At 41.9% G+C, this 23,049-nt stretch overlaps 1 protein-coding gene across 5 annotated transcripts in view; it reads left to right on the forward strand.

Annotated features, from left to right (window-relative positions):
• Positions 1–23,049, forward strand: part of LOC143032430 (3'-5' RNA helicase YTHDC2-like) — a 135,332-nt gene that overhangs the window by 56,250 nt on the left and 56,033 nt on the right. For 4 of the 5 annotated variants that reach the window (XM_076197204.1, XM_076197202.1, XM_076197203.1 and 1 more), the window contains exons 20-23: positions 44–204; positions 342–452; positions 5,433–5,692; positions 10,320–10,513. In XM_076197204.1, coding sequence (XP_076053319.1) covers positions 44–204; positions 342–452; positions 5,433–5,692; positions 10,320–10,513 — 726 coding nt within the window. The remainder of the gene's footprint in view (positions 1–43; positions 205–341; positions 453–5,432; positions 5,693–10,319; positions 10,514–23,049) is intronic. The other variant, XM_076197205.1, reaches the window with a different exon arrangement.

The following is a 23,049-nucleotide window of genomic DNA, read 5'->3' on the forward strand; positions in this document are numbered from 1 at the left end:
CAGACACCTGTTTCTTAGAATTTTATTTGTGTTCTTGTTGTAGGCATGGCAAAAGGCATGTGGAGAGAGTTGGGAGCGTGGCTGGTGTGAGAGGAACTTTGTTTCGGGAGCAACGATGGAAATGATCCATGGGATGCGTGCACAGGTGCTTGCTCAGTTGAGGGGTGCTGGATTTGTTCGGGCAAGAGGACCAGGTGATATCAGGTAATTTCCTATTCCTTCATAGTGTTAAATGAATTACATATGTTCAAATCACATATTTGATATTGTTTCATGGATGATACCAAAGAAATTATGTTAATTTCTTGATTTTCACTATATTCTTAATTTTCTTTTCCAAGGGATGTAAATAGTAATAGTGACAACTGGGCTGTAGTTAAAGCAGCACTAGTGTCAGGAATGTATCCAAACCTAATCAGAGTGGACCGTGATCAACAAGTTCTTCGCACACAGTAAGTGCTGGATGGTTCTGTCCTGAGTGACAAACATATGAGAGATAGATACTTGGAACAAATTAGACAACGAAACAGTGTGTGCAAACACTATTCAACATTTTAAGAAAAAACTTGATGCTGAGAGATACAAAGATGGGTCACCACGAGCATAGCTCTCTTCCCGTATAATACAACTAAGTAAATAATCTATTTCCGAACAGGAAAGCCATGACATTGTGTTCATTTATTGAACATCAAGATAAGAGGGAGGGAGGAGGGGGAATGGGAGTGGAGTATGTAAGGATGGAATGGGTGGGAGTGGATTTTATACCGCCAATTCAGTCAAGCCTTGTATTGGATATGCTGTGGCTTGGTGCATTGCTTCTGGCCCAGGGCAGTGGGCATGAGACAGGGATGACCCTTCATTCATGAGGAGCTAAAATGAGAGAGAAACAAGGGAGGTGGATAGGAGTGAATGCGTGCCTTTAGATTTGGGTAGGAAATGGTCCAATTGAGGGAGTGGTTGGGAAATGTGGAGTTCCAGGAAAGAATGGTAGTGGAGAGTTGATGGTGGAAATGTGTCTAGAGAGTTGACGATAGCAAATACAGTGTTTCGGAAGAAAGTCAAGCACAAGTACACATGGGAGAGGGTGGTGGATGGAAGGGTGGTAGATAGAGCGTTAATGGATTATGTAGTGGTAAATAGGATTATGATAGGAAGAGTTAAGGATGTACATGTGCTAAGAGGAGAGGGTGGGGGAATATCAGATCCTTTTTTGGTGGAAGGTAAGTTGAAAATGGAGGATAGATGGAGAAAGAGGAAAGGGACAAAAGGTAGGGAGGTTCTTAGAGTGAACTCTTTAAATGAAAAGGAAAAGGAGGAGGAGTACAAGAAGAAGCTGAAGGAGGAGTGGGAGGGAGTGAAGGATAGAGGGGAGCTAGGTGTGGAGGAGGAATGGGGATGGTTCAAGGAGGGAGTCACAAAGTGTGCAAGGATGGTGTGTGGAACAAGAAGGACAGGAGGAAATAGAAGGAAGGGTATTGAGTGGTGGGATGAGGAAACAAAGAAGGTTGTAGAAGAGAAGAAGTGAGCTTTCACAGATTGGTTACAAAATAGGACGAGGGAGTCATATGAAAGGTACAAAGAAAAGAAAAGAGAAGTGAAGCAAAAGGTAAAGGAGGCAAAGAGGAGAGCAGATGTGAAGTGGGCTAAGAGTATGACAGAAAATTTTGAAAGCCATAAAAAGATGTTTTGGAAAGAAATTAAGAGAGGAAGAGGAGACGAATCAAGTAAAGAAGAAAAGGTAAAAGGTGCAGATGGAGAGATGATAATGAAAGAGAAGGCAGTAAGAAGAAGATGGGCAGAATATTTTAGGGAGTTGCTAAATGTGAAGGAGGATAGGGAGGGAAAGATAGTTGCAGTGGGAAAAGCTAAGAAAATGACCACGATGAGTGAGGAAAATGGAGGAAGGATGAAGTGAAGGCAGTTGTTAAGATGATGAAAGCAGGTAAGGCACCTGGTCTGGATGGATGCCATGCAGAATGTTTAAAAAAAAAGGAGGTACAGTGATGGTGGACTGGCTGTTGAGGTTACTTAATGTTTGGTGGAGAGAGGGTAGAGTGCCGGATGACTGGAGGAGTGCCTGTATAGTTCCACTTTACAAGGGAAAAGGGGACAAGTGTGAATGTAGTAGTTTCAGAGGGATTAGCTTGTTAACCTCTTCAGTACGGGCCTTAAATCTCGCGGGCAGCAGCCGATGCCAGCCGTACGACGTGTCGTATTAATACTCGCATCATAAAATATAGTCACCGCTTATATCAATCATTCTCTCTTTCACCCGTGAATTTTGATAACCATAGAAAATGTGATTACAGACAGTTTAGGGAGAATGTCATTACGGAGGGGCAACTACAATAAATATAATCAAGACGCCGATATGGCAGCGTCGCGTATCCACTTGCTCCTCATGACGCCTACGTATGTGGCACCATATGGAAGGGGTTAAGTGTAGTTGGGAAGGCTTATGGGAGGATCTTGATTGAGAGGATTAGGAGAGGAACAGAGGGAGTAATTGGTGAGGAACAGTGTGGTTTTAGGACGGGTAGGATGTTTTTTAGGCTTTTATGGATCTGGAAAAGGCTTACGATAGGGTAGACAGGAAGGCACTGTGGGAGGTTATGCAGATATATGGGATAGGAGGAAAGCTTGTAGGAGCTGTCAAGAGTTTTTATGAGAGTAGTAGAGCTTGTGTCAGGATTAGAAATGAGAAATGGAGAGAGTGAGTGGTTCGAGGTAAAGGTGGAACTTCGTCAAGGATGCGTTATGTTGCCCTGGCTGTTCAACTTATACATGGATGGGGTAGTGCGAGAGGTAAATGCAAGGGTAGTGAGTCAGGGATTGGAGATGGTTAAAGAAAATGGAGAAAAGTGGGAGGTGAGCCAGTTGTTGTTTGCGGACGACACTGCGCTTGTGGCAGGATCGGAGGAGGGATTGAGGAAGTTGGTGACAGAGTTTGGGAGGTGTATGTGATAGAAGAAAGCTAAAGATAAATGTGGGTAAAAGTAAGGTGATGAGATGTACAAGGGGTGAGAGTGGCAGTAGACTGGAAGTGAGCATTAAGGGAGAGCGACTGGAGGAAGTGGATAGTTTCAGATACTTGGGTGCAAATGTGGAGTAAAGGTGGAGGTAGAATGTAGATTGAGAGAAGCGAGTAAATGCCTTGGTGGATTGAAGAGTGTAATGAGGAATAGACATTTGGGAATGGATGCTAAGAGGAGACTGTATGAAGAAGTGATTGTGCCAACAGCACTGTATGGAGCAGAAACATGGAACATAAGAGAGGAAGAGAGAAGGAGTTTGAATGTGTTTGAGATGAGGTGTCTGAGAAGTATGATGGGGGTTACTAGGCTAGATAGAGTGAGAAATGAGAAGGAGAACAGGGGTGGAAAGGGAGTTGGGAGATAGGGTTGATGAAAGAGTATTAGGATGGTTTGGACACATGGAAAGAATGAGTGAAGAAAGACTAGTAAAAGAGGTATGAAAGGCAGATATGGAGGGAGTGAACATGAGGGGACGTCGTAGGATGAGATGGATGGATGGGGTGAAAGGGGCTTTGGGGAAGAGGGGAATGTCTGTTGAGGAAGGATGGGAGAGGACAGAAGACAGGGGTGAATGGAGAATGGTTGTATATGGATGATGTTGTGATGCAGGAGGTGGAATGGGTGGGGGGATGGGGGGGGTGAGGTAGTATGTGTGAGCAAAATTTGACGCAGCCTGAAGGGATTTCTCCCCATCTCCTTTTATGCATGGGGGGATGGAGAGGGGGGTCGCTGATTTAATGAAGCAGCCTTGCTATGGATGTGCTCTGACTTGCAACACTGCCTCTGACCCAGGGCAGTGAGCAAGGTGTAGGAATGATCCGTCATCCAGTAGGTGCTAAGATAAGAGGGAGGGTGGAGGGGAGTGGAGTGTATTTAGGGATGGAATGGGTGGGAATGTTTTTATGCCTTTTTCTTTTTGGTTACCTCCCTTGAAAGGGGGAAAAAGCCTTGGTATATGTATGTATGTATAAGGTTTTGGAAAAGCCCTTGGTATGTAGATAGATTACACAATTTTAAGACTAAACTGGATGTGGAGAGATACAAAAACTGGTCACTATGAGCATAGCTCATGTCCCATAAAATACAACTAGGTAAATACATATACCAAAAGGCCCTTTCCCCTTATAAGGGAGGTAGCCTAGCCAAGGCAAACACCCACAATTTGCCCATCCTACACCCATGCAATACCCATTTGTTATATAATTTTTTTGTAGCTCCTTGTATATGAAGGATCATCCTTGCCCCTGACCCACTGCTCAAGTCTGAAGTAATGTATCAGGATGCAGTACTGTACCTCCTCATCAGGGCTCAATAGCCAAAGCTGGTTTGCTCCCTCTGCTTTATTACATGGTGACTCTCCCCTCTCATCCTCTCAAAATTTTACAAAACAGACAAGAAATCCCTTTGATGTGTCAGTTCTCAAAATTTTACAAAACAGACAAGAAATCTCATTGATGTGTCATTACTCAAAATTTTACAAGACAGACCAGAAATCCCTTTGATGTGTCATTTTCTTATCCATTTACAACCACTCTACTCACAAGTATATCTTGTCCTCTCTCTTCCCTTCTCAACAGGCATTCCTCTTGTACCCAATGCCCCCTTGCAGCCTGTCCATCCTGTTCTCAATCATCCCTTCAAGTCTTTCATCCACCTCTGCCTTCCATATTTTTTGGCTAGTTTTTCTTTGCTCATTATTTCTATATTGCTCATTATTTCTATATACCCAAGCCATCCCAGTATTCTTTGATCAACCTTATCTCCCAGCTCTTTTCATCCCCACTCTCTCCCTCACTTCATTTCTCATTTGATCTGTCCTTGTAACAGGGCCTTAGCAAGGGGAGGGGCAGAGGAGGGGGGGGTTAATGCCCTGGGGTGGTACTTTTTTTTTTGGGGGGGGGAGGCAGCACTTTTGGTGAAAAGAAGGTAAAGTAAATTCCCCCTAATGTAATGCATGATTTATTTATCATGAGTTGTGTGTATAAACATTGTTTTGTGGATGAATGTTACATGTGAATCGTGCTAGTGACCATCAGATGTGGAAGGTGGTGGTGTGTGTGTGGGGGGGGGACACTTTTTGACTCACCCTGTGGTGGCACTTACCCATGTGTGGGCCCTGCCTCATAATGCCCCACTCTACTTTTTAAACCCTTCATCTGAAAAGCATTAACACCTTTCTCCCGTAAATCCCAAGTCTCTGCCCCATACAGTGTTGTGAGCACAATTACCCCTTTGTATAGTCTTCTCTTTGCATTCATTCTCAGATACCTATTTCTCATGAAACTTCATTCCCCCAAGACATTTCCTTGTTTCCTTTACTCTGTAATTTACCTTCTACCTCTATTACTAGTAGTAATACTGCTCCTATTACTACTAAAAAAATATATTTTATTTCAGAAAGGAAAGCAAAGTCCGCCTTCACCCATCATCTGCACTGCTTGATGCTACAGGGCGATCCTCATGCCCCACTGGCAAACAACACAAGACCCTTGTCAACAACTTACCTTCAGACTGGCTTGTGTATGATGAGATGGTCCGCATTGGCATTGTGGCCCACGTTCGCACAGTAACTTTAGTCACCCCTCTTAGTGTTCTGCTGTTTGCTGGACCCATGAGGCTTCCTCTTGATGCCTTATCTGAGCCTTCTAATAGTAAGGGTGTGTGGTTGTGTGCTCTTTATTTGAGGGGAGACTTCTGGGAATATTCTCACCATGGCTTTCTTATCACTACAGTACTACCATTGGAGTGCTGGGAATATTGGCTGCATGTTATTGTGCAGTATTAACTGCACAGTAGCAAACAGCCAATGGTTTAGAGACTGTTTTGGGGCTCCTTTATGGACTAGAGCCACACAAAATTTTGTCTATGTTGGAGAAAATATCTACTAGAGGAATGATGCTACTTTCATTATGCTGTTCTCTCTTAAAACTGTTCTGTACCACTTCTTTAAGTATATATTTTCCATTTTGCCTCTGTCCCCAGTGGTATTGACAGAGGCAGGTCATAAAAGGCAGCTAAAGTGAGACTGAGTAATGGGACTAGGTATCCAGCTCTCTGTAATGCTATCCTAAGAGAAGTCAAGGCATAGGAGGGTCTGGGAGGAGATTTCCAACCAGAACCCTAAGATTTTGATCATTAAATATGTGTGGGTGTGGTACAGATGAGAGTGAAAGGAAAGGATATGCAGTGTATTTGTGAGAAGGAAGATGGATGTGTTGGCATTAAGTAAAACTAAGTTCAAAAGGAGGGAAGTGTAGTGAGGAGGGGATAAGGAAGGGAAGGGGTGGTTCTGCAAGTAAGTGAAGAGATAGGAAAATGTGTGGTGGAGTGAAAGGAAGCATCTTCAAGGTTAATGTTGATGAAGGTGAAGTTGGGATGGGAGTGGGTCTTTGTAAGCACATATGGGCCTACAAATGAGAGGATTGAAGAGGAAAGGAAGGCTTTTTGGATAGATTTAAATGAGTACCTTAAGAGTTTTGGGATTAATCAGTAGATGGAGATATTGGGATGAATCAGTAGATGGAGATATTGGGAATTTTGGATTGCCAGGTAAAAACCAAAGTGGAGAGTTGATGGTGGAGATGTGTTTAGAAAAAGTTGATGATAGCTAACACAGTATTGTCTTTGACCCAGCCTTTGTGACAGTATAAGATGACCTTTCATCCCCAAGGTGAGATGGGAGGAATGGTTGATCTTTTTTTAGGATCAGTCACAGGGCTAATGTGATAGGTGTTAATAAGGTGAGGATGATCCTTTCCCATGTTAAGCCACCTCTCATTGCTGGTAATGGTGTGGGTGTTGATGGGTTTGGAATATGTGTAGCAGGGAGCTGAGAGTCTGTAAGAGGGAGGAATTATAGTTAAAGAATGACTCATTGAACACACAAGTTAACAGAATATAACTTAATAGATATTGAATTGACTATATACATAGATGAATAAGAGACTCAGCATGGTGTAATTTTTAATATTGTTTGCTAACACTAAGATAAAAGGTAAACAAATATGTGAAGGATGGTAGTGGAATGCATGGGGCTGGCTACTTCCCTTATAAGAGGGAAGAAGCCTTTGGTATATAAGTAGAACACTAGAGGATTGACTGAATGCCCTTCTTAGTCCAGAGTTGACTCTTCTGATAAGATTATGTGCCAGAACAGGACATCTAAATTATGCCACATGTTGAAGTCTACATTAATTTAATAACTGTCAGATAATGATGAGAGGATATAAAAAATCAGATTGATACGGGAGAATTAGATGTAAGTTTATACAGGAAAGCTGGCACCAGTGTAGTGTAGATTTATATGGAAGAATTAGATTTGTTTGTATTGGAAAGTTGGTATCAGTGTAGCTAAAATCAGTCTGTACAGATTGTCCCAATTTAATTAATTTTCAGTCTCATGTTTCCTTTATTTACCTAGTTGTATTTTGCGGGAAGGGGAGCTACGCTCGTGGTGTCCCGCCTTTGTATCTCACAGTGTCTAGTTTGCGTTTAAACTCATGAATGGTTTTTGCGCACACTATTTCCTTGTCCAGTTTGTTCCAAGTGTCTACCACTCTATGTGGAAAACTGTTTTTCTTTAGATCTCTTCTGTAGCTATGTTTTTTATTTTCTTTCCATGTCCTCTTGTGCTTCTCCAGTCCCAGTTTAACAAGTCCTCTCTATCAAGTATTTCTGTGCCTTTCATGATTCTGTAGATGGTCAGTAGGTCACCTCTCTCTCTTCTTTGCTCCAGAGTCGGTAAATCTAGTTTAGCCAATCTCTCCTCATATGACAAGTTTGCGAGTGCAGGTGCCATTTTTGTTGTTGCTGCTCTGGATTCTTTCTATTTTCTTTATATTTTTTTTTGGTACTGGGTGACCACAATGTCGCCGCATATTCTAGTCTAGGCCTTATCAGTGTGACCAATATTTTTTTAATAATTTCTTTGTCCAAATATGTAAATGCCACTTTTATTGATCTTAGCAAGTTGTAGGATTCTCCAACAATTTTGTTTATCTGTTTGTCATAGGACAAGTCGTTTGAGATACTTACACCCAGATCTTTTTCGGATCTCTCCTTCTTTACCTCCTTGGTTCCAATTTCATATTGTCCTGATATTCTGTTTTTGCTTTTTCCAAAGTCCATTATGCTACACTTCTTAATATTGAAGTCCACCTCCCATTTCCAACTCCAGTTCCATACTTTATTCAGGTCTTCCTGCAGTGATTCGCAATCCTCTTCAGTTTTTACTTTCATTAACAGTTTGGCATCGTCAGCAAAGAAGCTCATGTAACATTTCACATCCTCATCCATGTCATTCACATAAATAGCAAACATTATTGGAGCTAGTACAGATCCTTGCAGTACTCCACTGATCACCTCTTTCCAATCTGAATATTTTTTTGTCTGAGCACTGCTCTCATCTTTCTACCAATCAGGAAGTCCTCCATTCATTTTAGTAGGTTCCCTTGTATCCCTCCTATATGTTCGAGTTTCTTTAATAATTTTTTGTGTGGTACTTTGTCAAAAGCTTTTTGTAAGTCCAGGAAGGCACAATCAGCCCATCCATTCCTTTCTTGCACTATGTCTATTAATCTTGAGTAGAAACATAGTTTGTGATACATGATCTTCCTTGTCTGAACCCAAATTGTCTTGGGTTTATTATATTGTTGTCTTCCAGGTGTTTTACCCATCTATTCTTGATGATTTTCTCACAAATTTTGGCTATAGTGCTTGTTAGTGAGATTGGCCTATAGTTAGTTGGTTCTTCCTCATTTCCTCCTTTATATATTGGTACAATGTTAGCATCTTTCCAGTCTTTTGGTATTTTTCCTTCTTTGAGTGAGCAATTTATTATGTTATGTATTTTGTCTGTTAGTTCTTCTTTGCATTCTTTTAGAATCCAATTTGCAATTCCATCCAGGCCATGTGATTTCCTGACGTCCAGGTTTGATAGGTGTTCTAATATTTCTTTTTGTGCTATCGTTATGTCGGTCATGGGGAGAGATCTCCTTTCATTTCGTTCGTTCCAATATTGTATTTTCTCTCTAGTGAAGACAGAATTAATGTGATTTTTCATGATTTCAGCCATTTCTAAATCTTCTGTGTATTCTATATTTCCTTGGCGTTGTTTCACTATTTCTTGCTTGCTTTTAAGTTTACCACTCACGTATCGATAGGATAGTTTGGGTTGTTCTTTGCATTTATTTACAATATCCTTTTCATGGTTCCCTTTTTCCTTTCTTTTCTCCACCTTTTCCAAGCTCTGTCCCTTTGTCTTTTGCTTCACTGCATGTTTTGTTGAACCAGCATTTAATGTACACTGTCTCTTGCTTCTGTCTTGGTACGTGCTTATTTACCCCTTCATTGTAATTATCCAACAAGAAATTCCATTTCTCTTCCATTTTTGTCTCTTCCATGTAAAATTTTTCCCAGTTTGCATTCTGGAAGAATTTCTTTAGTTTTGGAAAGTCCGTTTTGTTGTACGTCAATCTTCCTTTCCTATGCTTTTCATTTCTCTCCATGTATATTTCTTCCTTTAGTTCAGTTTCAATGAGTATATGGTCACTCTTTCCAATTGGTGTCTTGTATTGGATTTTATCCACAATTTCAGGTTCTGTCATAAAGATTAAATCTAGTTTCGACGGCTCTTTGTTGTTTCTGTATCTGGTGTTTTCACTGACCCACTGAGTCATTGTGTATTCCATGGTCATATCTAGTAGTACATTACCCCACAAGTCGTCTCCTCCTTGCACTGTCATGTTTTCCCAACAAATTTCTTTGCAATTGAAGTCCCCCATAATTACCAGATTACCCCCACCCATTAGTATCTCATTTAATGATTGCCTTGTATCCTCTAACATTTTCGTATGCTCGTTCTCTTTCCAAGTGTTCGTTTTTGGGGGCACATAAGTCACCACAAACTTTCTACTTTTCATGTTCTTGTCTTCGACTTTTATCATGATCAGTTCTACATTACCTGTGCCCTCCGCTGTTTTTGTCTATTTTTAATCCAGTAATTTCTACTTTTCATGTTCTTGTCTTTGACTTTTATCATGATCAATTCTACATTACCTTTGCCCTCAGCTATTTTTGTCTATTTTTAATCCAGTAATTATGTAGTCCATTTCCAACATCAATGGATGGTATTTCGCCCCTTAGTCTCCACAATTCCCATTATGTCTGGCTTTTCTTCTAGCAGGTAATCATTAAGTTCGTTCAGTCCTGAAATTAATCTGTCGATGTTGGTATGGGCCACTTTCAATTTTCATGTTTCATGTTTTGTATTTCCTTTATATCCAGAAGGAAGTGGTGATGGTAGCAGTGATAGTGAAAGTGAAGAAAGACCTGCTGGATTAAACTGTTTGGTGCGAGTGGATGGATGGGTGCAGTTCTTGGGGGACCAACACGCGGCACATCTCTCCCTTCAGCTTCGTCACAAGCTCCATGCACTCATCCTTCGCAGACTAAGGGCACCCAACAAGCCTCTTACTCAGGTAACTTCTGGAAGAATGTATACCATATTTTGGGGCATATAAGGTAAAAGAACATAAGGATATGCCCTAATTTTGACAGAACCTTTTTAGGGGTAAAATGAAAACGTAGCTAACCTAAGGACCTCTGGTGTCATCAGAGTGGTCAGAGTTACAAGTAAATTTACCAGTACATTACAGAAAAAAAAAATTGCTGAATGTTTATTATAAGAATTTATGTCAGTGTAATAGCACTGGGAGACCTGAATGCTAGGGTAGGAAATGAAACTATTGATGGAGTGGTTGGGAAATGTGGAGTTTCAGGAAAAAACCATAGTGGATAGTTGATGGTGATGTGTCTAGAGAGTTGATGATAGCAAATACAGTGTTTTGGAAGAAAGTCAAGCATAAGTACACATGGGAAAGGGTGTTGGATGGAAGGGTGGTAGATAGAGCATTAATGGACTATGTAGTGGTAGATAGGAGTATAATAGGAAGAGTTAACCACTTCAGTACGGGACTTAAATCTCGCGGGCAGCAGCCAATGCCAGCCGTATGACGTGTCGTAATAATACTCGCATCATAAAATATAGTCACGGCTTATATCGATCGTTCTCTCTTTCACCCGTGAATTTTGAAAACCACAGAGAATGGGATTCAGGGCGCATTTGAGAGAATGTAAAAACACAGGGGCGACTACAATAAATATAATCAAGACGCCGATATGGCAGCGTCGCGAATCCACTTGCTCCTCATGACGCCTACGTGTGCGGCACCGTATGGAAGGGGTTAAAGATGTACATGTGCTAAGGGGAGAGAGTGGAGGAATATCAGATCCTTTTTTGGTGGAAGGTAAGTTGAGAGTGGAGAATAGATGGAGAAAGAGGATAAGGACTAAAGTTAGGGAGGTGCTTAGAGTGAACCCTTTAAATGAAAAGGAGGAGTACAAGAAGAAGCTGAGAGAGGAGTGGGAGGGAGTGAAGGATAGAGTAGAGCTTGGAGTGGAGGAGGAATGGGGATGGTTCAAGGAGGGAGTCACAAAGTGTGCAAAGATGGTGTGTGGAACAAGAAGGACAGGAGGAAATAGAAGGAAGGGTAGTGAATGGTGGGATGAGGAAACAAAGAAGGTTGTAGAAGAGAAGAAGCGAGCTTTCACAGATTGGTTACAAAATAGGATGAGGGAGTCATGAGAGGTACAAAGAAAAGAAAAGAGAAGTAAAGCACAAGGTAAAGGAGGCAAAGAGGAGCGCAGATGTGAAATGGGGTAAGAGTATGACGGAAAATTTTGAAAGTAATAAAAAGATGTTTTGGAAAGAAATTAAGAGAGGAAGAGGAGGCGAATCAAGTAGAGAAGAAAAGGTAAAAGGTGCAGATGGAGAGATGATAATGGAAGAGAAGGCAGTAAGAAGATGGGCAGAATATTTTAGGGAGTTGCTAAATGTGAAGAAGGATAGGGAGGGAAAGATAGTTGCAGTGGGAAATGCTAAGAAAATGACCGTGATGAGTGAGGAAAATGGAGGAGAAATAAGGAAGGATGAAGTGAAGGCAGTTGTTAAGATGATAAAAGTAGGTAAGGCACCTGGTCTAAATGGATGCCATGCAGAATGTCTAAAAAAAAGGAGGTACAGTGATGGTGGACTGGCTGTTGAGGCTATTTAATGTTTGGTGGAGAGAGGGTAGAGTGCCGGAGGACTGGAGGAGTGCCTGTATAGTTCCACTTTACAAGGGAAAAGGGGACAAGTGTGAGTGTAGTAGTTTCAGAGGGATTAGCTCATTAAGTGTAGTTGGGAAGGCTTTTGGGAGGATCTTGATTGAGAGGATTAGGAGAGGAACAGAGGGAGTAATTGGTGAGGATTAGTGTTGATTTAGGATGGGTAGAGGTTGTGTAGATCAGATTTTTGTGGTAAGACAGATAAGTGAGAAAGCTATAGGAAAGGGGAAGGATGTTTTTTGGGCTTTTATGGATCTGGAAAAGGCTTGCAATAGGGTAGACAGGAAGGCACTGTGGGAGGTTTTGCTGATATACAGGATAGGAGGAAAGCTTCTAGGAGCTGTCAAGAGTTTTTAAGAGAGTAGTAGAACTTGTGTCAGGATTAGAAATGGAGAGAGTGAGTGGTTTGAGGTAAAGGTGGGACTTCGTCAGGGATTTGTTATGTCACCCTGGCTGTTCAACTTGTACATGGATGGGGTGGTGCAGGAGGTAAATGCAAGGGTAGTGGGTCAGGGATTGGAAATGGTCAAAGAAAATGGAGAAAAGTAGGAGGTGAGCCAGTTGTTTGTGGACAACACTGCACTTGTGGCAGGATCGGAGGAGGTATTGAGGAAGTTGGTGACAGAGTTTGGGAGAGTGTGTGAAAGAAAGCTAAAGATAAATGTGGGTAAAAGTAAGGTGATGAGATGTACAAGGGGTGAAAGTGGCAGCAGACTGGAAGTGAGCATAAAGGGAGAGCGACTGGAGGAAGTGGATAGTTTTAGATACTTGGGTGCAAATGTGGCAGGAAAAGGTGGAGTGAAGATGGAGGTAGAATGTAGATTGAGAGAAGCGAGTAAATGCCTTGGTGGATTGAAGAGTGTAATGAGGAATAGACATTTGGGAATGGATGCTAAGAGGAGACTGTATGAAGGAGTGATTGTGCCAACAGCACTATATGGGGCAGAAACATGGAACATAAGAGAGGAAGAGAGAAGGAGTTTGAATGTGTTTGAGATGAAGTGTCTGAGAAGTATGATGGAGGTTACTAGGATAGATAGTGAGAAATGAGGAGGTGAGGAGAACAAGGATGGAAAGGGAGTTGGGAGATAGGGTTGATGAAAGAGTATTAGGAGGAAGAGAGAAGGAGTTTGAATGTGATTTGAGATGAAGTGTCTGAGAAGTATGATGGAGGTTACTAGAATAGATAGAGTGAAAAATGAGGAGATGAGGAGGAGAACGGGTGGAAAGGGAGTTGGGAGATAGGGTTGATGAAAGAGTATTAGGATGGTTTGGACACATGGAAAGAATGAGTGAAGAAAGACTAGTAAAAGAGGTATGGAAGGCAGATGTGGAGGGAGTGAAGATGAGGGGACTTCCTAGGATGAGGTGGATGGATGGGGTGAAGGGGGCTTTGGGGAAGAGGAGAATGTCTGTTGAGGAAGGACGGTAGATGACAGAAGACAGGGGTGAATGGAGAATGGTTGTATATGGATGATGATGTGATGCATGAGGTGGAATGGGGGGGGGGTGAGGTATGTGTGAGGAAAATTTGATACAGCCCAAAGGGATCTCTCCCCGTCTTCTCCTTTTATGCATGGGGGGGACGGAGAGGGGGGTTGCCGATTTAATGAAGCGGCCTTGCTGTGGATGTGTTGTGACTTGCCTCTGAACCAGGGCAGTGGACAAGGTGCAGGGATGACCCGTCATCCAGTAGGTGCTAAGATAAGAGGGAGGGTGGAGGGGAGTTGAATGTATTCAGGGATGGAATGGGTGGGAATGATTTTATGCCTTTTTCTTTTTGACTACCTCCCTTGAAAGGGGGAAAATGCCTTGTTATATGTATGTATGTTTAGGCTGGATAGAGTGAGAAATGAGGAGGTGAGGAGGAGAACAGAGATGGAAAGGGAGTTGGGAGATAGGGTTGATGAAAGAGTATTAGGATGGTTTGGATACATGGAAAGAATGAATGAAGAAAGACTAGTAAAAGAGGTATGGAAGGCAGATGTGGAGGGAGTGAACATGAGGGGACGTCCTAGGATGAGGTGGATGGATGGGGTGATGTTAGGGTGGCTGAATAACACACAATTTTAATTTTTTTTTAGTGTTTATACAAGCACTGACTTGCACTCCTGCGGCTATCAAAACACTGCCTCGGTTGGCTATACCACGTGGGTATAAACAATACACGAACGCATGGTTCGATTACAAATAATATAATAATTATACATATATTTTAATAAATAAACAACGGGAAAATATACATAAAAGATACAAGAAGGGTCACCATTACATATAGCTCGGCCACCACCACTCGGGGACCCCACTGAGCAAACAAAAAGAAAAAAAATTGGATGACCGAGACTGGAGAACGCAACATAAAAAAAAAAAAAAAAAAAAAAAAACCACACACACACACACACACACCACAAACACAAAAGCGGCACAAAAAAGTGTGGGACGAAATGTGTCAACAGCACACCCTATACATTAATACAACATACAATAACACAACATACAATAACACAACATAAATACAATACAAACACAAGAGATACACAAAAGGAAATGGGTAGAAGTACAAGAAATATATACAATACATACATATACCAAGGCTTTTTTGGGGGGTAGCCAAAAAGAAAAAGGCATAAAATCATTCCCACCCATTCCATCCCTGAATACACTCCACACCCCTCCACCCTCCCTCTTATCTTAGCACCTCCTGAATGACGGGTCATCCCTGCACCTTGTCCACTGCCCTGGGTCAGAAGCAGTGTCGCAAGACACAGCACATCCACAGCAAGGCCGCTTCATTAAATAGGCGACCCCCCCTCTCCGTCCCCCCATTGCATAAAATGAGAGGACGGGAAGAAATCCCTTCCGGCTGCGTCAAATTTTGCTCACACATACTACTTCACCCCCCATCCACCCGCCCATTCCACCTCAATAATACAATAACTATACATATACAATAATACACAAAAGAACTGGCGCCAGTGAAAACCCCCAAAAACACAGCAATTGTTGGACGTCCGGGACATGATACTTAATAGCTAAACATTACAAAATACAATTCAAGACATTACACTTCAGGGCTAAACAATAGTTACACATTATACCTAAGAAAGGGACACAAAAATGGTAAACATCACAAAGAATACATCATGAATACATCATATGCAATACACAAATAAAGTTTAAGTAGATACAGGACCCCTTGACCGAAGATTATAATGATGAGTGGTAGATATACAAGGCATAGTTCATACTGGGGACATTGGGGGAGGCTGGGTAAATGCAGGGGTAGGCACTTTTGTAACCTTAAGCCTATCCGCGTGTAACACCTCGCTTAGTCCCTGTGAAGGATCAAAGATCCTGAACTTATTAGGATGTAACTGTTCCGTTACTAAAAAGGGACCTGCAAATCTACAATTGAGCTTAGATTGGCGGTCTAACGATGGTTACAGGCTTTGCACGAACATGTTGGTGTTTCAACATGTCAGCCTTGGAAACAACAAGTTTGTCCCTGACAGAGTCTTAAATGGCATGCATCGCGTTTGATAAATGATAGCCAGCATGGTTTCAGACGGAAACGTTCTTGTGTGACTAACTTACTCGAATTCTACAACACAGTTATCTTGAATTATGACAAAAGAAACAATATAGATTTAATATATCTAGACTTTGCAAAAGCTTTTGATACCGTCCCACACGAAAGACTACTTACTAAATTAGCTTTACACGGAATAAGTGGTAGCCTATTAGGTTGGACTAGTAATTGGTTGAATGGTCGTAAACAGAGAGTTGTTTTAAATGGAAAAACTTCTAGATGGAAAAATGTTACAAGTGGAGTTCCTCAGGGTTCCGTTCTTGGGCCACTTCTATTCATAGTATATATAAATGATATAGACCATGGACTAAAATCTACTGTTTCCAAATTTGCTGATGATACAAAACTGTGCGGAGTGGCAAATGATCACTCAAACCAATTAGATATTCAAGAAGATTTAGATCAATTACAGCAATGGTCTGAAAAGTGGCTAATGAAATTTAACATAAGTAAATGCAAGGTAATGCACATAGGTAAAAATAACAGTAAGTACAATTACAAGTTATTTGGAAATTCGTTAACAAAAGTGGATAGTGAAAAAGATCTTGGCGTAATTATCAGGAACGACCTCAAATCATCCAAGCAGTGTATTTCAGCCTCTGAGAAAGCAAATAAGATTCTGGGACTGATTGCGCGATCTTTTGATTTCAAAAGTCCATCACTCATTAACATGCTAAATCATTAGTTCATCCACATTTGGAATATGCTGTTTCCGTATGGTCACCGAATCTCATTAAAGACATTGACAGACTGGAAAAAGTACAACGGCGAGCCACAAAACTGATTCCAAATATCAAAAATAAATCATACAAAAATCGACTAAAATATATGAATCTGTTTTCCCTAAAAAAGCGTAGACTCAGAGGTGACTTGATACAGGTCTTTAAAATTTTAAAGGGAATTGACAACATCAAAAGTGACAAAATTTTCACATTGAATGAGAATCAGACAAGAAACAATGGTCTCAAAATGTCCGGAAATAGATTCAATTTGGAAGTGGGTAGAAACAACTTTGCCAACCGTGTAGTTAATGAATGGAATAAACTTCCTGCACAGGTAGTGCAATGTAGTTCATTTCGAAGCTGTAACCCCTTCCATACGGTGCCGCATACGTAGGCGTCATGAGGAGCAAGTGGATACACGAGGCTGCCATAGCGGCGTCTTGATTATATTTATTGTAGTTGCCCCTGCATAATGACATACTCTCTAAACTGTCTATAATCGCATTTTCTATGGTTATCAAAATTCACGGGTGAAAGAGAGAACGATCGATATAAGCGGTGACTATATTTTATGATGCGAGTATTATTACGACATGTCGTACGGCTGACAGCGGCTGCTGCCCGCGAGATTTAAGGCCCGTACTGAAGAGGTTAAGAATCATTTAGATAAACACCTAAGCAAGATGCTGTAATGATTATAATTTATTTTATATTATTTGTTTTTGTTTTGTTATCATTTGTCTGTCTGATTTTCATTTATTATTAGTTATATGTCAATTTATTATTATTTACTATTTACCTGTTTGTTTATTATTTAACTATACCTATGCATTTATTTATGTATTTTATTTGTTATTTACATTATTATAGTTTTTATTTATTATTTTATTATTATTATGATTTTTTTTCGCATCCAACCTAGATATGGACCAAAAGGTCTCCTGTCGGCATGCTCCACCTTTGTAATCCTTCATAATCCTTTGACTCTGGAGTTGACTATAGTCATCAAAATTGTAGAGGGGACGAGCAGGGCTGTCAAGCACATCATAGGGGAGCCGTTTTTCAACTCCAAAAATGACATAATGAGGCGTTTTGCCTGTAGAAACATTAATAGTGCTATTAATACAAGCACTGATATGGGAAAGCCAATCTTCCCAAGACTCATGAAAATTACTAGCAACATGTCTTAGTATCTCTAGAATTTTCCTGTTCATCCTCTTGACAAGACCATTGGACACCGGATGATAAGCAGTCACGAACGTCTGTGTGATGCCGTAACATTCACAAATAGTAGCCAAAACCTCATTCCGAAATTCCGTCCCATTGTCACTAAGGAGCACCGAAGGATTAGTGTATGGACACAAAACATGAGAAACTAAAGCATGGGCTACAACTGGTGCAGACTTGTTACGCAAGGGAGCTAATATTACAAAACGACTAAAGTGGTCCACACACACAAGGACATACACAGAATCTTGAGTGCTATGAGGCAGTTGCAAAAGGTCTATAGCCACAGTCTGAAAAGGGCGAGACGGAGTAGGGTACTCTAAGATAGGAGCAGTGCTTGTAGAACCTTTGTTTTGGGCACAAGAACTACACCGGGCCACATTTGAGGTAATGTCTAGTCGCATTTTAGGCCAATAATACTTCTTACGTGCCATAGCCAGAGTTTTGTCACGACCTGGGTGACCAGCCTGAGGGGCATCATGAGCAAGGGACAAAACAACGGGAACTAGAGACTCAGGGATCACTAGCTGTGCCACATCTTGCTCAAACACTTCCACATTACGAATGAGAACCTTGTCCTGCAGGGAAAATTGGTACAGAGGTATTGGTAAAGCTGGTAAGGTGGAATCATCACCAGACTCCAAAGCATAAATGACTGCAGACCAAACAGGGTCTTCACGCTGAGCTTTGGCCAGATCTTGCTGGGAAAAGTTATGAATCACTGTAAAAGCAGCAACAGGGATATTACGTGAAAGTGCATCAGCAACGTTGTTCGCACGCCCCGGGATATGTTTAAGGGTTGGATTGAATTCCTCGATCGTGAGGAACCATCTTGCTAGACGGCCTGAAAGATTTTTGCCCTTGAAAAGCTGAGTGACAGCAGTGTGGTCCGTGTAGACTGTAATAGGATATCCAAAAATGATATCACAGAAATGCTTTAAAGCCCACACCACTTCCAGGGCCTCTAAATGAGTAACAGAGTAACGGGACTCAGGCTTATTAAGAATGCGACTAGCATATGCAATAACATGAGGTCTACGCCCGCCTACTTGTTGCATGAGTACGGCTCCAATGCCTGTACCAGAAGCATCTGTACAAATTGTAAAGGGAAGACTGTAATCAGGGAAGGCCAGCATAGGTGCTGCAGTAAGAGCAAGCTTCAAGGAATCAAAACTATTCTGATGAACATTACACCACTGGAAGGAAGAGTCCTTCTTGAGAAGGCGAGTGAGAGGAGAAGCAATTGAAGCAAAGTCTTTAACCACTTCCATACGGTGCCGCCTACGTAGGCGGCATGAGGAGCAAGTAGGTACTCGCTGATGCCGAAGTCGCCATCTTGATTATATTGTAGTTGTACCTACGTAATTTTCATTCTCTCTAAACTGGCTTCATCAGTTTTCTATGGTTATCAAAATACACGGGTGAAAGAGAACGGACAATTTAGCACTGACTTTATTTTTTATAATGCGATTATTATTTTGAGACATCGCACGTCGGGCAGCTAATGCTGCCAGACATGCGATGTGCCTCGGAGGGAAGAGGTTAATGAATGCACGATAGTATCCTGCAAGTCCAAGGAAGGAATGTACATGTTCAACTGTCTTCAGTATAGGGAAGTCCCTTACCACCTTGATTTTATCACCTGTGGTGTGGATACCATGTTTGTCTACAACATGACCTAGGAATTGGATACTAGACTTGAAAAAGGAACACTTGGGTAAGTTGAGTTTCAACCCAGCTTCAGCAAAACGTTGCAAGACCATGGACAGCTTAGTAAAGTGGCTTTCCACATCTTTGGAAACTAAAATCAAGTCATCCAGGTAAACAAAAAGTCCATTCCCAACTAAGCCATGAAAAATGGAGTTAACTAAGCGCTGGCAAGTTAAAGGAGCATTCCGCAAACCCATGGGGCAACGAAGCCATTCATAGTGCCCACTGGGAGTCGAGAAGGCCGTGACTTTACAAGACTTCTCCTCCAGGGGTATCTGCCAAAAACCTGCTTTTAAATCTAAGGTGGTGAACACCGTATTACCAGTGCCAATGGACTGAAGAAGATCACTTAAGAGAGGCAGAGGATAATGGTCTGGAATAGTGACCTCATTAACTCTCCTGTAATTAACAACTGGACGAAAAGATCCATCTTTCTTAGGCACCAGGAGAAGAGGCAAGTTCCCTGTACAACACCTTCATGCAATAAATTGTCAACCACGGACTGGGCTATAAGCCGACGAGAGTGAGGTAGCCTGTAAGAGGGGACGTAAACAGGATGAGTACCTGGCTGAAGATCAATTCTATGAACCACATGGTCCGTAACCCGTAACGGATCACTTGGTAAAGCCAAAGCCTGACGGTGATTAACAGTTCAAGGAGATGAGGCATCTCTTCAGGAAAATCAATCTTGCCTACAAATGTGGCAAACTCAGAAGCTAAGTGAGCAGGGTTGCGTGTTGGAGGAGACTGTAGTACAGAAGCTGCTATAATAGGCGAGTCCTGGAAAGTAGCAACGTGTACCACCTCAAAGGAGCCTAAGTGACTGCCAGGAGAGAGAGGAATAGGAGCACCCGTGACGTTGATTACCATCACCGTGGTAACATGATCCTCGCGAATAGTGGAGAGAGTTCCTTCTAAAGCAAGGCAACAAATACGAACAGAGTCAGGCAAAGAGAGAACGTCAGACCCTATCGGGGCACTTGAGATGCGTACCGGAATACGAACAGAACTTGAAGGTCCAATAAGATGCTCCCCTATAACAACAGCAGCACAATGAGAAGCAGGGTGAAAACGCTTAGAAGCTGGTGAGGGCAAATGAGCAGACTGAGCAAGCACAGTAGAATCACAGACAGAAACTGGCCCATCGGATGCAGGGATATCAAAATTGCAGAAAGTCACTACACGACAACTAGGAGAAATATCTATACCATGAGCTGTAAGAGCATCAATACCCAAGAGACAGTCACACTTAAGGGCAATACCAGAAACAAGAACGAAAGCGACTTGGAAGACTGTAGCATGCAAGAGAAACTGCAAGGGAAGACAAACAGATCCAAGAACAAGCAAGGGAAAAAAAGGATTGTGGTACTCCCCAAGGCAGACGTAGCTCCTCTTGGGGATCGGTGCCACCTGCGTACAGCCGGTGGCCAGGGCTGGTTGCCGCCGTTTGGCCCCCAACTCTTGGGGTTGGGGGGTGGTCCCACGACGTAGACGCTGCGGCTCCAGGATGTAACACTTCACCCCATACCATACAACACAACATACACTCTATAAAGGATTTGTGGGAAAACCCAGTTTCGGCTGTGGCATTCCTTGAGGAGACGGGACTGCTCGGACAGACAGTCTAGGGAACGACAACAACAACAACAACAAGCAAGGGAGAACCTTGCACAGAATGCAAATTATTACAAAAGGGAGATTATACAAATCCCGTAGAGCACAATAAGCCTTTCTACTTAAGAGACTACATTCTGCACCAGTATCTACAGTGACAGAAAGAGGCGTATCCCTAGTAAGAAATTGGAAGGTAAGTAATTGAGAAGACTCAACAGCCGCAAAGGGAATTGTTTGAGACCGAACATTACTGGTCAAATCTTTGGGGTGTGAAACAAGCGCTGGGGAAAATGGGATTGACGAGGCTGTTGAGAAGTCTCATCCCTCAGTTTCAAAACCTTGAAACATTGATCAGTCGAGTGTTTACAATGACCATGGATATGGCAATAACTGAGTCTACCTTGAGGTTCTACTCTAGAAAGGTCATGCGACATATTAGAAGAAACAGTAGGTACACTCCTGCGAACAGGGGATTGTCTTGACTTGTGTACCTGGTGCCTACGGCGGTAACAAAATTTGCTTGAATGACCAGACCTGTTACAAAAGGTACATGTAAGGAGAGAGGGGGTAACTGTAGATTGAGGGGAACTATGAGTAGTAACTGTTGACTGAGGGCTGAGGAGAACAAGGGACATGGGCATGTTGATGAGCATTGCTAATACTCAAAGAACTAGAAGGTACTTCCCCTAGTTTACAGGAAAGTCTTGTCGCAAAAGACAAGAGAGTCTCATCAGTCTTATACTGGAGGGAAGATGCAGCTCTTTCAAAAGGCACCAGAAAAAGGATATACATCAAAAATTCCAAAATAAGGCGAAACCTATCTAGAGTGATAGTACCATTATCCACCCAGTCTGAGGGGGATAAGGAATCTAAAGCATCAACAACAATCATACTGGCCTGAGCTTGTGCACGCCTATAGTCAAGCGTACCCAGTCGAGATACGAGGGTATCAGCCAGCATGAAACACCACTGGAAAGAATTGCCACCAGGGGCATCTGAAAATATTTTAATGAAATTAGATTTGAAGATGTCATAATTATAATCCAAAGACTTTGGATCTAGGCACGACGCTGACAGCAACTCAGAAGCCAGAGAATGTGGCACAATCTGGGACCTCACAAAGGAGATCTTTTCAGGCCCAGTCGAAACATTGGAGTTCACTATGGCATCCTCGCATTGGCGAAGAAAATCTATTGCCTTATAATGGGGATCTTGTCCTGAAAATATAATAACAGAGGATTCTTGATGGAGCAGTGTAAGGTACTTCGCCATTGTTTCAGATGGTATTTGGGGACTTATGAAAGATGGTACTTTTGGCTTAGACACAGCAGAAGGAGGGGAAAGGAACACTCACCTACGTAATAACATTTACGAGAACGACAGAAGAATTACAGATTTAACATTAATTATTACAACCACTTTACAAAACACAAGCCAATTTATAGGAAAATGAATCCTCCTAGGCTATCGGTTGTAAACAGTGTAACACACAGGAAATATAAACAACAACAAAAAATAAACAATAACACCAGTTTTCTTTCAAAGAAAATGTGACCGTCAATGAAATGACGTCACTGAGAAAACAAACATGGCTGACCAGTCGGACGGCTAAAGGATATGAAATATATATATATATGTGTGTGTGTGTGTGTTCGACAATATGGCAAAAGGATAGTACAGAAATGCGTATTACAGGAAAATACCCACAAAATATTGGTCAATCGTGCACAATACCTAGTCGGAGGCAAAGTGAATTCGTGACCCGTAGGCCGAATTTTCTGGCCTGCACACTAATCCATCCACATCCAGTCGCCACAGTGAACCACCGAAATATGGTAAGAAGATGCAAGGGGGGCCACCACTGCTGAAGATGATGGCAAAAAAGGAGTGTTGAACTAAGTTAGAACACGAAGAATCACAAGCAGGCGGTTTGCAAAAAAACACGTGACGAATGTCGGCAACACACAGTAATCAGTTCCTTCTCAAA

The sequence above is a fragment of the Oratosquilla oratoria genome, chromosome 13 (assembly GCF_046742065.1).
Source record: "Oratosquilla oratoria isolate Oo_2021 chromosome 13, ASM4674206v1, whole genome shotgun sequence".
NCBI lineage: Eukaryota > Metazoa > Arthropoda > Malacostraca > Stomatopoda > Squillidae > Oratosquilla > Oratosquilla oratoria.